At 43.6% G+C, this 15,788-nt stretch overlaps 1 protein-coding gene across 1 annotated transcript in view; it reads right to left on the minus strand.

Annotated features, from left to right (window-relative positions):
* TEDC1 (tubulin epsilon and delta complex 1) overlaps nt 1-15,788 on the minus strand; it is a 70,429-nt gene that overhangs the window by 15,346 nt on the left and 39,295 nt on the right. Inside the window, exons 6-7 of the mRNA XM_058030094.1 lie at nt 8,995-9,081; nt 5,666-5,878 (exon numbers count right to left, since the gene is read on the minus strand). Coding sequence (XP_057886077.1) covers nt 5,666-5,878; nt 8,995-9,081 — 300 coding nt within the window. The remainder of the gene's footprint in view (nt 1-5,665; nt 5,879-8,994; nt 9,082-15,788) is intronic.

Raw genomic sequence — 15,788 nt, forward strand, 5'->3', positions numbered from 1 at the left:
CAGGGCTGCAGTCTCACCTGGCTGCTCAGACACACCACCAGCCAAGCAAGCACAGCCACCAGAACTTGTGGGTGGAATTCTGCTGTGGAAAGAGCCTGCTCTAGCTCAGATGAATGGCTCCAAGCCTTCCTGCTCTGTGCCTCAGAGATGTATGCATGAGCAAGCTCCATCCCACCATCCCAAAGGAGCCTTGCTTCTAAATGCAGGAGAACACAGAGGCTCCCAGCATACAATATCCCAAGTATCAGCAAAAGCTGGGAATGGTACCAGCATTTATGTGACAAAAACTGAAACAATTACCACTTGGAGTCAACCACTCTGCATTTCAGCTTGTGGATGCCAAATGTATTAACACAGACTGAAATCCAATCCTCCCCTCTAATAGAGGAGCAGGTAACAGAATATTCAGAAAGGAAAAAGCAAACAAACAAGTTCTCTTCTGGGATTAGGAGATTTCATCTCTTAGAATTAAGTTTGTTTATGAGAGAAGAAATGTTCTTAAAGCTTAACCATTTCCCTCCCCTTTTTGTTCATTTCCAGATCCCCAAAATGTCACCAAAGAAATGATTATTTGCCCAGTACTGCACAGAAAAGAGCAAAGCTAACAGAAAGAAAGCCCCATATTCAGATCACACCTCTGTCATATGCCTTTTCTCCTCCAAGGCACTCAACACTGCTGCCTAGAGATGGGTATCAGTTAAAATGTCCTATTAATCAGGATTTCACAAATCACCCAAATCCCATGGCAGCATTCAAATGTCTTCTAGTGAATGTCCCTGAAAGGTTAAATCATTTCAGAGTCATTCCAAGCACATAACCAAAGAAACAGCTGGGGGTAGGCAGAAACAAACAAAAGAAAACAAGAAAATGAAGAATTTTATTATAAAAAAAACAAGCAAAGTAATTTTCTTAATTTTAAGAGACTTAAGATTGATAGTTTTAACTACCAGAATCACAGTGTGCAAGTGATCAAACTTCCAACAAATAGATTCATTCCCCCTGAAACCACATCCTGAATCATAAATCACATTCAATGGTGCAAACCAGGCATCATGGCACAGCAATGACTTTAACCCATCTGAAGCACCTCTGCACAGTCCAAACTAAACAGATTAATCAACTTCAGGCTTTCCTAAATGAAAGACACTTCAACAGGTTTTCAAGGCCAAACCACAGTCTTGGAGCAGGTGGAGTAATTTCCTCTAGGTTCACCCACACAAAAACCAAGGAGCATCAGAAGAACATAAAAAATGCTTCCTGCTGCTCCATTGTGATGCACTCAGCATTCTCTCCTCTTCTTATGCAAGGAGCCCAGTAAGTTTCCTCAGAGAAACCCTTCACAACTCAGGTCATCTCTGCATCCCCTCCCTGCTCCTTTCCAGCTCAAACACCTTTTATTTTAATTTATGAATGGGACCACCACCACATCACATTCCAGAAAGAGAGGGGAATGTTTCAAGTTTTGCTTTTTTTCTGCTTCCCTAACAGTTATAGGATCCAGTTTAGTGTTTCTGACCACTGACCCTTCCACAGAGCTTACTCAAGTGCCACGACAATCCAAAGAAACACGTGTAAAATTACAATGCTTCCTTCAGATGCGTTAGCCTGGATTTATCTCCAGGCACTTTTTCTGATGTTTTACCACTTCCCTACTCGGCACAGGGACCCTCAATAATCCTTTGCTGCTGCTTCTTAGGGATTCAGCCCCACAATCCACAGGGAAGTTCTTTGCCTCAGCTAGCTAAACTAACTAAAGCAAAGAAGAGCTCTGTCCCGCTGTCTGTCCATCCACAGACACCACAGTACAGGAGCAGGAATGTGGAGGAGTGAGAGCAGTGTCTGAAAACAAACTGCTGCTTCTTCACTCTTTGGAAAAAGTCTTAAAGGTGCAAAACTTATTATTCAGCATAAAGAGAACAGATGATTTGGGATAAAAGCATCATATAGTCAACCCAGGACACAGGGCCTGCATCAAACGCCATTTGCAAATGGCACCAATGCAGCCACTCCTGCCCACATGCTCACCGGTCCCTGCAGAGAGTTCAGCAGATCCCAGCCACCATTCCTCCCTCAGGAACTCAGCAGATCCCAGCCATCATTCCCCTCTGCAGGAACTCAGCAGATGCCAGCCACCATTCCTCCCTCAGGAACTCAGCAGATCCCAGCCATCATTCCCTCCCTCAAGAACTCAGCAGATCCCAGCCACCATTCCCTATTGCAGGAACTCAGCAGATCCCAGCCATCATTCCCTCCTGCAGGAACTCGGCAGATCCCAGCCACCATTCCCCCCTGCAGGAACTCAGCAGATCTCAGCCACCATTCCCTATTGCAGGAACTCAGCAGATCCCAGCCACCATTCCTCCCTCAGGAACTCAGCAGATCCCAGCCACCATTCCTCCCTGCAGGAACTCAGCAGATCCCAGCCATCATTCCCCTCTGCAGGAACTCAGCAGATCCCAGCCACCATTCCCTATTGCAGGAACTCAGCAGATCCCAGCCACCATTCCTCCCTCAGGAACTCAGCAGATCCCAGCCATCATTCCCCTCTGCAGGAACTCAGCAGATCCCAGCCATCATTCCCTATTGCAGGAACTCAGCAGATCCCAGCCATCATTCCCTATTGCAGGAACTCAGCAGATCCCAGCCATCATTCCCTATTGCAGGAACTCAGCAGATCCCAGCCATCATTCCTCCCTCAGGAACTCAGCAGATCCCAGCCATCATTCCTCCCTCAGGAACTCAGCAGATCCCAGCCATCATTCCTCCCTCAGGAACTCAGCAGATCCCAGCCACCATTCCCTATTGCAGGAACTCAGCAGATCCCAGCCATCATTCCTCCCTCAGGAACTCAGCAGATCCCAGCCACCATTCCTCCCTCAGGAACTCAGCAGATCCCAGCCACCATTCCCTATTGCAGGAACTCAGCAGATCCCAGCCATCATTCCCTATTGCAGGAACTCAGCAGATCCCAGCCATCATTCCCTATTGCAGGAACTCAGCAGATCCCAGCCATCATTCCTCCCTCAGGAACTCAGCAGATCCCAGCCACCATTCCTCCCTCAGGAACTCAGCAGATCCCAGCCACCATTCCTCCCTGCAGGAACTCAGCAGATCCCAGCCATCATTCCCCCCTCAGGAACTCAGCAGATCCCAGCCATCATTCCTCCCTCAGGAACTCAGCAGATCCCAGCCACCATTCCTCCCTCAGGAATTCAGCAGATCTCAGCCATCATTCCCTCCCTCAGGAACTCAGCAGATCCCAGCCTCCATCCCCCCTGCAGGAATTGTGCTGTCTCTCCCCTTGCCCATGACATTTCAGCCCTCAGTTCTGGTGCTCAGAACAGTTCCTACCCAGTGCCCTGGCACAGACATCAGCCCTACTGGCAACAACAGACACAAACTCTCTGTGGATTATCAGGTTCTTTGTCAAGTACAAGGTAGTGGACATAGGAGCTGTAATAAACTGTGCTGGCCCTCAGCTGGGCATGCCTGTAGGAGCCAAGATAATTTCCAGATGTCTCAGTACTGCAAGATACAAAGTGAGTGATAATGGCTTCAGCTACTGCTGTGCCTTCTCTTTGTTTGATTAAAAAATAATATAGAAGGAAAGATTTGATAAGCTCATTTCTCCAGGGAAAAGAAAGGGTCAGAAACATGCACTTGATAGAGGAGCCTGCATTCAGCAAGCATCCTGGCTGTGGGAAAAAAGGACAGACCACAGAAAGAAAGCATCACAAAAGCAGCAGCACTATGCAAAGCAAGGCTTGATATAAAGTGGATTGATGGAGAGTCATCTGACCCCAAGCATTCCAAAAAATGCTGTCATGTAGCATTACAAAACAATTCTGTTTCAGGGCATATGCAGAAGAGAAGGCATTTGTGGTAAACCAGCCTTTTAACAACACACTTAAGATGCACTCCATTTATCACAGTCACAAACTCATATGACATCCAGAGAATCTCAGAAACACTGGAACGAGACCAACCATTATTCAAATCCAATCAGTGCATCTATTTCAAAGAAGAAATCATCAGTTAAATCTTTCTGGACTTAAACCCTGAATTTAATTATTAAAAAAAACAAAAATCAGTGTGATATTATGTAACACCTAACATCATATATATTGTAACATATAAGAGAAGTCAGAGCATATCTTGCTTTAGAAATCATGCACTGGAAATTTTATTTTTAGAATTCAAGGTCTGAGTGGTCCCACAACAGTCATGTCCATTTTGCCCAGGAACAAGCAAATCTGATGATTCTAGAGATCTGCCTAGTCCAGTATCCCATCACTGACAGTGAGTGACAGCAAGTGCCCAGAGAAGGCTCTGAGACAAATGTAAATACATGGATATGCTTCCTCAGGATATTCCCCCAGCCTGCAATGATTTGTTCTCCCACTAACTCATAAGGTTGCAATTTGTATCTGCATATTTTATAGTCTTTGATGGATTTCAACTCCCAAGAACGTGTACAGCAGATTTCAAACCCATGTACAATGCTTATACCCACAGTGCCCTGTGGGAAGAAGTTTTGTACTCTGTGTGAAGCAGCAGCTCCTGGCGCCCTCCCTGTCCCACTGATCCTAATTAGCTCCTTATGCTTAAGGTGGAAGAGAGCAATTAGCTCTGCACACACTTTTCCCACTCCAGCCACCTTTTGAACTCTTGGGCAGATACTTTTTGATCTGACAACCTGCCATTTTCCATTGTGTCAGCTGATCTGCAATCCTGTCTACCAACACCCCAATCTAAAACCACACACTCCCCTCTGTCCTGAAAAGAAAAAAAAAATCAAATACTCTGGGCCAAAAAAACCTTCTCCTGAGTTAAGACAGACACAAAGTGGTGATACAGCAATTTTATTACTGCTCTGTCATCCCAACAGTTTCTTTTACTTTTTCTCCACCCACAGGTATTGTGGATTCTCTGGCAGCCTTCTCTCCCCTTGCTGCCTGGAAAGAATCACGAGTTTTTTATGCCTGCATCTTCATTGTTCTTCTTGTGCCAGGATGTTGGTACTCAGATTCACCTTCCACATCTACATTACCTAAACCTCCTTTATTTATGCCCCACCAGAGCTCTGGGTGCTTCCCAGTGTCTCCCCATCCTTGTACATCAAATACCAGGCACCCTTCCTTCATATCATCTGCTTTCCTCCACAGCCAGCCTCCCACAGCCAGGCTGTTCTGCCATCAAATCTTGGGCTCAGTCTCTTCCCTCACTTCACAGGTTTCAAATTCCTCTTCTTCCTTCCCCATCAGACATTTCAAAGAGTCCTAATTCAATGAAAGATGACAAGCCCTGGCCTCTTTCCCTGTAAAGACTTCATTTTCTCACTGTGACCATCAGCACTGCTTTCAGCCTGCTGCATCCATCCCCTCTGGGGGCTGCCATGACTCCTCCTCTTTTCTTTCTCTTTTCTCCTCTGCAGTGCCTGTGCTTTGAAGCCTGCCCTTCCAGGAGAACACTGGTTTTGTTTGTCCTCTCTTTGGGCAGGCTGTGGGCACAAAGCCCCAGGGAGCTGCAGCCTGGCACTGTGACTGCAGCCAGGGTGGCACAGAGCAGCCACAGGGCCCTGTCCTTGCACAGGCCATGGACAGAGAGCTGAAAAGTGCAGGATTAAACCATCTGCAGGGATGATGAGCAGCACCCCAGCCCTTACCTTCTCCCACCAGGCAGCCTTTCTCTGAGCCACGAGCTGATGCAGCTGCTCCTGCAGAGCCAGCAGGTCCCTGGATAACCTGTCCATTTGCCCAGCCAGCCTGGCAGCCCAGGGGCAGCAGGAGGTCACTTCTGGCAGCCTTCTTTTCTCCACATCAGCATCCTGGGACTCACACATATTTCCCTCCTCAGCCATGTCATCCAACACAGTTTCCTAAACAAAAAACAATAAAAGTTACTTTTCAGCGGGAGCTAAAATGGTTCCCCCCATCCTTGTGGTAATTCTTAGCTAGGAATTCACTGCTGCCATCTCAATCTACAGTTGCTCCACAATTTCAGAGTTATTTTAAGAGAGAACCCCCTCAGTTCACTATAACATATTTCCAAGTTAACAGAAAACTTATGTTGCTAACCTAGCTTATTTTAGAAAGCACTGCACAGTCAGCTACTCTGCACTGCACTAAAGCATAAAGTAACACTCCTGAGATGGAGGTGATCAGCACTGCAGCAGCTCTAGACATGCCCTTCCTCTCAAATTCTGAGCTTGGATGCACTCCTAGGGCTTTTGGTAACAAAGTGATGAGCAGGGAGGTACACGTTCACACTGTTCAGGACAGCCCCCATTCTAACACCCACAGGGTCACTTGTGCCCATAGAAAACTCCACAAGCTGAGAAACACCCAGGGATCCCTGCTCCAGACTGGTCAGGAGCTGACAGCTCTGCTTGACCATGACCATCGAGCAGGTTTGATAATTAACTGTGCAATTGCCTTCCAAGGTAGCGACTGCTATTTCAAATACTCAAGGGGGAAAAAAAAACCCACAGAAAAACCCAAAAGCATTTAAACAAAACATTCAGAGCCCATCTATACACTCTGGTGCACAGACTGTGCAGAAACACACATTTTTCAAGCCTGAATAGCACAGCATAACTAAAGGACATAGGCCTCACTCACAGAATATCAAATATTTATTTCCATACTGTTATCAAGAAGACATTCAATAGGAGAGGTCATAATCTCTTTTAAGGACATAATTTGCATCCAAAATTATCTTTAGCAACTGAAGGGGTAATTTAGAAACACTGGCAGGAAATTCAGCAGTTGAGCAGCGTGGTCTGTACACGAGCAAGGAAAAGCCAAGTGCATCATTAGCACTGCTGGAGGAGATGTCAGAGAGCCAAAGCCACCAATGTCACACTGCTCAAGTCAAGCACCGTGTCACAAACCATAACCACAAGTCCCAGGGAGAGAAGAGTGCTGACTGTAATGCTGACATGCAGGTGAGGCACTTGAAGTTAAACACAGACAAACAGGAGGGGAAGTCCCAGATGAAAGCAGCAACAAAGATCAAAAGCTGGAATGTATGGCCTACAAGGACATGTAAAGACATCAAAATTTCAGCTTAGCCTAGAAACAGGGACTGGGAAGGCAGTGACATGCTAACAACCTTCACTTACATAAAAGATTGCTATAAAGAGGATGGGAAATTTTATTTTTTTCTCCTCTTTCTCTCTTTTCTCAGAAGGTGGGTTAAAAACTGGCTTAATTCAGAGCAAGAGATTCTTAGACTCATGCAAGAAAAAGCTTCATAAGACAGCTAAGAATGGCACAGGACACCCTGCAGAAGCTCCTTTCTAGGCAAGCACTGGTGCTGGGAGTTGGCACAAAGCAGCGCCATGGCCCAGCTCCTGAGAACACAGACGTGGCAGGGACATGGACAGGATAACAACCTGCAAAGAGATAAAGCAAAGGCCTTTGGCTGTTTGGGGTTCTTCTGTTTATGCCTTATTTTGTACTTGATTAAATGACAGAATTGTAAAGTAACATTAACATTCAGACAATGTTCTCAGGCACGTGGTGGGATTTTTGGGCTGTCTGGTGCAGGGCCAGGAGTTGGACTCAGTGGATCCCTTCCAGCTGAGGATATTCTGTGATTACTGCAGTTCATGCCATGCTCTGTGCAAGAACCACCCCATCCATCAGATCAGCAAAGCAAAACACAAGTTTGGTACAAAGAGAAAACTACTGTCTTTTCCAGGCACACCTCATCCCCATACATCCCACTGCACACAGGAACAACCACCATCAGCAGAGAAACAAAAGAAAAAGGCAAATTCACCATCCAGCACACTGAGTAGCTTAAAAAGATCCTGCTGGTCAGTTTTCAAGTATTTCTTTAGAACTTAACTCCAAGAATCAGGCTAAAACTCTTCAACACTCTTCCACGTTTTGGTGGATACACAGAAGTAATTGCAGTTATATTTTCCCCCTGGGAGCCAGGCCTGTGCTAATGTTGATGCTTTCCAAAAAACCCTAAGATGGTAAACATGTAAAGCAAAAACCATTAGAGAACTAATGGAAATTGGAAGTACTCTTCCAGACAGGTGAGGCAATTTCACACTGCCCTTTGCCCTGCTTTAAGTGTAGAAAAAGGCACATGGGCAATTAGCAGTCAGCTCAACTGATTCTCAGAATTCTGTAAGCTCATAGAGCTAATGTGGTGTGCTAAAGAATTATTTCAGCAACACTGAATGGGCAAAAGTGGTAGAGAGAAGTGAGATGGATGGCATCGTTTGCACTCACTTGAGAAATCCTAAGATGCACAGAGAACGGGTTATTGATTTTCTTATGATCATTCAACACAGTTCAAGGGGAAATCAGCAATGTCAACACACTATTTGGCTGGGGAAAAATGAAGTTGTTTTCAATATCAGCTGCCAGCAAATTTAGTTGTTCTCAAGACTGCAATAAAGCTTAGAGGCCCTCTTCTGAAAAGCCATTTAATTTTACAAAAATGTGCAACTGCTATGTTTAAAAACTGTTAAAAAACATGAAGATCAGACCTTTTCATTTGTGTTAACTATATGAAATTCTGCCATTCTGCCCTGCAATTCCTCAACTTAGCTGGGTGAGTCCCACTGAAGAAAACAGGAATGAAAGAGAACTGTGGAGTTTACCTCCTCAGGTCCTGACTGGAGGTCAGGATCTGCCACAGTGACAAGCTGACCCTCCCAGATGTCCCAAACCCAGCTGTCCCCTGATAACAATGCAAGGGGTAAAACAGAACTATAAATCTATAAAACTTTTCTGAACATCTACACATGATATCTGTCTGTTAATTGTGAGAGTCCATCAGTACATTACTCATCTATCACAGAACTATGAAAACATTCCTTACTTTATCAAGGTTTTTTTTTCCTTTCTCTCAAGTGCTGTTGAACAGATAGTTTGCAACATTTAATTTTGTGGGACTTCAGGGCCTTTGGGAGTAGCCAGCTATGGTAAAGTCAAAAACGATGTTCCCCTCAAAATCAGTTTGATTTGTTACCATCCACTGCCAGTAAACTGGTTCCAGTTGCTTCCATTCCAGAAAGGCTTCCAGCTGCGTGGTCTCAGACTCCAGGAGCTGCAACAGCTACAGGAGAGGAGACAAAAGAGAGGGAATCAGGTAACCTTGGCCTCTTGAGGACTGCATGAAATGTGTGCTTAGCCTGAAAAAGGTATAAAAAGAGTGTGGGTGGTACATGGGACAACACTGGGTGGCTTTACAAGAACATTCTAAAAACAGATGGGGAAAGGTGAAGTAAAACACTGCTCCCAGTAGCACTGATTTGTCCCTCACCCCAAATGTACCAACTTCATCAGCCTTTCCACACATAAATGTGAGTTTCCTATTGTTTTGAGGGAACAAAGAGACACAGCTCTGATAGACATGCTTCGTGAATGACCAGCTTCAAATCTTCCATGCTTCTTGACCACCAAAATAAGCTGTTTCTCCAAAAGTATTTTTCCCTATCCATCCCTTCACTCTGAAACAGCATAGAAGAACTCCCTGTAAAATGTTATGTATTTCATAAATTGTACCATCTGCTGCATGAGGAATCCCTCCCTTTGTCTGAGAGCACTCAAAGGAGAGATGCTGCATTATAGGTACACAAAGTATATTTTTTTTCACAAATATATGCATGATACACATGTATGCACACACACATACGGTGAAGGAGACATTCCAAGACTAAATATTTACATATCAGTAAAAAAAAAGCTCTTGTAAAGAATAATGTGGTGAACAAATTTGCTATAAGTCAGAGCTCACCAGCTTTAACAATTTTGGTCCTGACCATACTTTTGAAACGAACAATTTTAACACCAATCTGACACCAAGGGCAACTTTTTAAGATGACCACAAAGAGTGTAGGGCCTTGAGGAGAATGATAAAGACCAGACCAGTACCAGCTAAATCCATTTTATGGATTACATTTTATACCGACAACTATCTTCTACTAGCTTTGTTTGCTGTAGTTACCTAGTACATAACATAATTTAAGTAAGTACAAAGCATGAGTTGAGTTTGCAATTTTATTATGCAGATATTACTTGAAGATAATGGAACCAAAGAAAGGAAACCACTTTGCAAGAGTAACTGCTGGAAATTGTATGCAGTTTGCCCTAAAACACTGCTGGATCCAAAATACAATTATTACACATTTGCTCACACACCAGACACTTGGCATTACGCTTAATGATTCTGCCAGTTTCAAGCTCAGCTGGGATATAAAAGGTGGAAGAATGGCTTTCTGTCTCCTTTTTTCTTTTCTCCTTTTTTTTTTTCCATAGGTACATCTACAGCACAAATGGCTTACATTATGGAATCTGAGGCTTGCAAGAAAACCCAGCCAAAAAGTTGATTAAATATTCAGGCAACAGCGAAGTTACTTGACTTTAAAGTAGCTCTGTAATGTGGTCACGAGCTGTGTGTGATTGCAGTATGAATACTCGATTGCAGCTGAAGAGGGCTGAAGGTTGGGATGGGGAGTTTTTCATTCTGAGCCTTCAAAAAAAGAGTGATCTTAATAAAAACACACTCATCATCTTTATTCTCACCAGAATGTTAGAAGCACCATATGCCACATGCTTTCACAGCACAACTGAAAGGATATGGTTCTGAAACTTCACCAAACCTCTACAGGATCTGCTGCAGTTAACTGACCTTAACAACAATCAAAGCTCCCTCAGCACTCTCCTAATCTCAAACCCTTTGGGATCTTTTGCATTTGGGTGCTGTTTTGCCTTTTTTTTTTTAACTGCTTCATTAGTTATACAAAAGTCGACTCACCCATCTGACTAACCCACTTACAGCAAACTCACCTTTCACTCAGGTATTAACACCCTCAGAAACAGCAGGCCAGCACTGTGTGCTGGAAAGCTTGAGCCATAAATCAGTAATGGGATGACTCCAGCAGTCCTTGGAGGACAGTTTCCAGCAGAGCTGCAATACACCGTGGCAGCCTCAGGCAGGCCTGCAATAGCCAACATTTGAGTTTCCACCCTGAGGGACTTTAGGCACTGCTCCTGAATGCCAATATCCTCTGCCATCGTTTTTTCACAGGCCTTGCAAGGCTTTGATGTTATTGCAGCATGGAGAATAAAGCAGAACGCAATAAAAAAATAATGTACTGCAAATATCCTTGAGATACCTTAGCAAAAATCACAAAAACAAATAAATGTTCAAGGTTGGGAAGGGACAACGGATTGTATGTCCATGTGCCCAGAATTTGGTCACAAAGACAGGGTCCACATGCCCCAGGGGTGACAGGCTTTCACTCAGACATGCCTACCTACACTTAGGAATGAATATTTCTGTCAGGCAGCTTCCTTCCCCCAAGCTCATCCTTTGCACGAGCTTCTCATGAGCATTTTGTGTTCTTTAACAAACTCTGCTTTTTGCGACTTTGAGGCCACAGCTGTCCATGTTTTCTTAGGTCACACATCCCAGAGCTGGCATTTCAGAAACCAAAGCCCAAACTGTGCCTCTGCATCCTGACCAAACACAGCACCACTTCTTGTTCATTTACCCCCCAATTACAGCACCACTTCTTGGTCATTTACCCCCAAACACAGCACCACTTCTTGGTCATTTACCCCCAAACACAGCACCACTTCTTGGTCATTTACCCCCAAACACAGCACCACTTCTTGTTCATCTACCCCCCAAACACAGCACCACTCCTTGCTCATTTACCCCCAAACACAGCACCAGTCCTTGTTCATTTACCCATGGTGGTTTACAACACCACTTCTTGGTCATTTACTACCTACAGGAGTTCACACACATGCCATGAGCAGTTCCACCTCTGATGCTACACCAACCTCTCAAAACATAAAACAAACACCCAAGCTGTAACTAAAGCTGCCAGCCCATTTTCAGTGAACTGAGGACCTGATGTCACACCTCCTAATGAAATTTAAAGACTGAAGCCTGTAGAAGAGCATCAATTTTGTTTCATGAAGAAAAGCAAAGCAGTGAGTCAAAAAAGTGCCTCACGTGGGTATCTAAGTGATGCTTAAGGATAATGCCTGAAAATTGTGTTTCCCTCTACACAAAATCAAGACAACCAAATCCATTTCCCTCATTCTTCTGGAGGAAGTTATTGCTCTAAAATATTTACACTGACTGAAAAAGTAACGACAAATTCAAATTGCTAATCTCTGTGGAGAGGCAATTCCATAATGAATGCCGAGAGCACAAGCTTTGCAGGAACAACTTCCTTGAGCCTCTGTAAAGAAACCACCCCTGGTGCAAGCAACAGCTTTGCTACAGAGGGTGAAGCGTGCCTGGCTGAGCTGGCTCAGAGCAGGCTGCCAGGAAACCCCAGTGTGATGCAGAAGGATGCTAACTCTGTGAAGAGCATGCCTTGCTTCCTCCAGCACGTGGCTGTGACTTCCAAAGCCAAACGTGCAGCCCTCAGCACAGATCACAGACCTCAGGAAACAGGGGGAGCTTCAGCAGCAGAAGGTGACAAGGACAATGAGGTGGTTTTGGATACTCTGCACACAGCCCTGTGCTCCCTCCTTGAGCAGGGAGGTTGGACAAGGTACCTCCAGAGGTCCTTTCCAGCCCTGCCCATCCCAAGAGGCCAAAGCTGAATCTTCCTCAGCATCCCCAAGTGTAATTCGTATGTTGTTTAAACATATTTGCAATTACTTCTTCTGTAGAGATATTAATCTCTTTCATATTATTTACCACCATATTAGAAAAATCATTAGTGCCTGTAGACTGTTATGGAAATCAATATTTCATAAATTTGCAGCATAATGCACCCTTTTCACAGGCTCAGTTCCAGAGAGCTCCCCGCAACAAGTATTTAATCTCTGATGCCCACAGCTCATCCATAGCACTGGCAAAACTATTTTTAATCAAAAATTGCCCTGCCTAAATGTTCAGAAAATCATTTTATTGTTAGACAGACAAAAAAATGGTCTTTCAGCAATAAATTCTGTTTCTTGGCTCAGAGACAAAACACTGCTAATTCATCACTGTTCATATATGTCTGTAGACAGAAAATTTGCACTGCACTCCTGAGCCCTGCAAACCTCACCCAAATGCCAACATCTCTGGAGAATTACTCAAGGCTTGAGACAGGCTTGGCTTAGCAAGAAAGCTTGTATCGGGAAGCTACAGAGGCTATTCAATAATTGTTTAATAGGGAAGGACTTTATTCAATGTGCAGTTGGGTAATCTGAATTCCAGTTCTGAATATCTCACAGGCACAGGAGAGAAGCTAAGTGGAGCAGTCCGTTCCAAAAAAATGCAAAAAGGGATCAATATTCATGGAAGTTATACCATTTATGGTACCAGAAATAAACCATAACTGGGATTAAAGCTTTAGAGACCCAACCAAGCATCAGATGAAACAGAAAGAATTCAACACATTTTCTCCTCTACCAATACAAAACTACCTTAACTGAAAAAACCTGCAAACCTTTACAATTTAGAACCTCTTAGCAAGCAGGTTTTCAGGTTTAAATTTGGTTTAAAATGGCCCACACAACCCAAATTGAACTTTGGCACGGCTAAGTTTCACCAAAAGAAACTGAGCAAATCTCAGTATCACAGCCATCTCAGGCTGGGACAAACAAACACCACTGTAGGTGGACACACTCAGTGTTCCAAGTTTCAGCTCCACACTGTGATTTTCCAGAAGCAAAGCCGGTTTAAGACATTGCCACATATCCCTTGAAGGCCAAAACAAAAATAAATAGGCCTGAAAACTAGAAAGTCACGCTAGAGTAGTGTGAAATACAAGCAGCTGAAGAGCACAAACCCACAGAACAACAAGAAGCCTCTGGGCACAAGGCCAATAAAGACCTTCTCTAATTTCTCTGCCTGTGGAATACCACTGAAAGCCAAGACAGAGCAGGAGGAGCAGTGCAGCTCAAGCACCACGAGGCAGCGGATCTGAAAGGCTCTTGGAGGACAGAAGTGGATCAGAAGCAGGACTTCAATCTTTTGCAGAAGACACAATACATAAAATACAAAACACAGCAGTTTTGGGTGCCTGAGTATAATTCCAGATGCCCAGATATGTGCAAAATCTCCAACACTTAAACCAAAATATGGGACCTTTAAACCCACCAACACCAGTATCACACCACCACAGCTCAAACTCCAGTTGAGCTATCTCAGAGAGCAGGAAATCAAACCACTAGTTAAAAACTTAAATGGCAAAGACCATCATTATAAAATGCAACTGCTATTTGTGGAGGGATTCAGAAAACAGCTGTTTAAAATGCAACTGAGAGAAAACGTTATTTAAAACAAACAGAATGAGGCATTTGGCAGATAAAAATTGTATTACGGCTTTCACATTGATAGGCAGTGAACTGGGATGTATCAATGACATTCATTTGCAGAGGAATGGGTCAATGAAGGGACCACTTGGCATTTTCCCCATGGAAACCTATTAAAACATGGGGAAAATACCAGGAAAAAGAAGCCTGAAGTTTTACACTTCAACAGCCAAGATCAATAATGGAAGAATGAAAAAGGTACATATTTTCTTCCCTAAAGGTACCAATGACTTTGGGTGCCTAACCTGGCATCCTTGAAAAGCCAAATTTTCAGGCAGTACCAAGTACCTGTAGCTCAGTTAAAGCACATCCAGTAGGTACCAAAAATCACAATTTACTTTAGAGGAATCTCAGCTAGAGGATTTCAAAGAAAAACATCAAATTGTATCACAGCACTGCCTGACAGCTGTTATTATTGTACTGCCAACCAAAACCCCCATGCAGCTGATGTCAAAAAAAGACCATTATTCTTCTGCTTTTATTCAGACTGTTTCTGTACACAGAACAAAGCATTATCTATCCATACTCATTTTTTTCCTTCCCTCCCCCATATACTTGCCCATTTCCCAGTATATATATATATATATATATATATATATATATATATATATATATATATATATATATATAATTTAACAGGCCACAGACAATTAATTTAAAAATGTGTTCAAGATGTGGATTAGTCTAAGATTGCCACTTGATATGAGTACAGTTTCTCGCAGCCTAGCTCTTTGACAAGCCATCATAGACTGTTTGTGCATGCAGGTATTTTCACACATTTTAAAATGTGTTACTGACTAGAGAAACTACTAATTTAAAGTCTGCTAGAGTTCCTCATGTCAATTAATTTCTCTCGCTAGTCTCTTTCATACTCCTTTAAATTAAGCAACAAACTTTAAAAAGAACCACAAATCCAAATCTCTCGCAAAACATGAGTAACAGCTGATTTTATAACTCTATTTTCCTTGGCTATTTAAAAAAAACAAAAATACCTGCCAGGAGAGCTGAGTTAACATTATGGGCCAATTGCACAGAAAGTTTAATTTTACAAGGCTGTAAAAACAGCTCTAGCAGTCTCCTCACAATCTGAGCTGCATTCTCACACCCAGAAAAGCAGCACAGTTCAGTTCAGCTTTCCAGCAGCAGTTCAGCTGTGGCCAGAGCCATTGCAATATATGAATTTAACTGTGGCCTGCTTCTTTAATGAGCAGTGAGGCTGGAGAGAGGAGTGGTCCTGTCCTCCTTGACTTTCTGCATGGGTTAAATGGCCCCAGTTAGGGATCACAAGATCATCATAGTTCTGGGGCACTTCAGGATCAGCCCTCATCAATAGCTGCACTTTGGCACAAAAGAAGAGTGAGAAGCTTCTTTCCTGTCAGAAGCTGATAACTCATTTCTCTTTGGCATGAAACAACAGGGTAGACTCCTCAAGCAGCTCTGCCCTTTCTAGTGACTACTGTGAGCTTCAAGGCACGATTCAAGAAATGAGTC

The sequence above is a fragment of the Melospiza georgiana genome, chromosome 9 (genome assembly GCF_028018845.1).
Source record: "Melospiza georgiana isolate bMelGeo1 chromosome 9, bMelGeo1.pri, whole genome shotgun sequence".
NCBI classification, from domain to species: domain Eukaryota; kingdom Metazoa; phylum Chordata; class Aves; order Passeriformes; family Passerellidae; genus Melospiza; species Melospiza georgiana.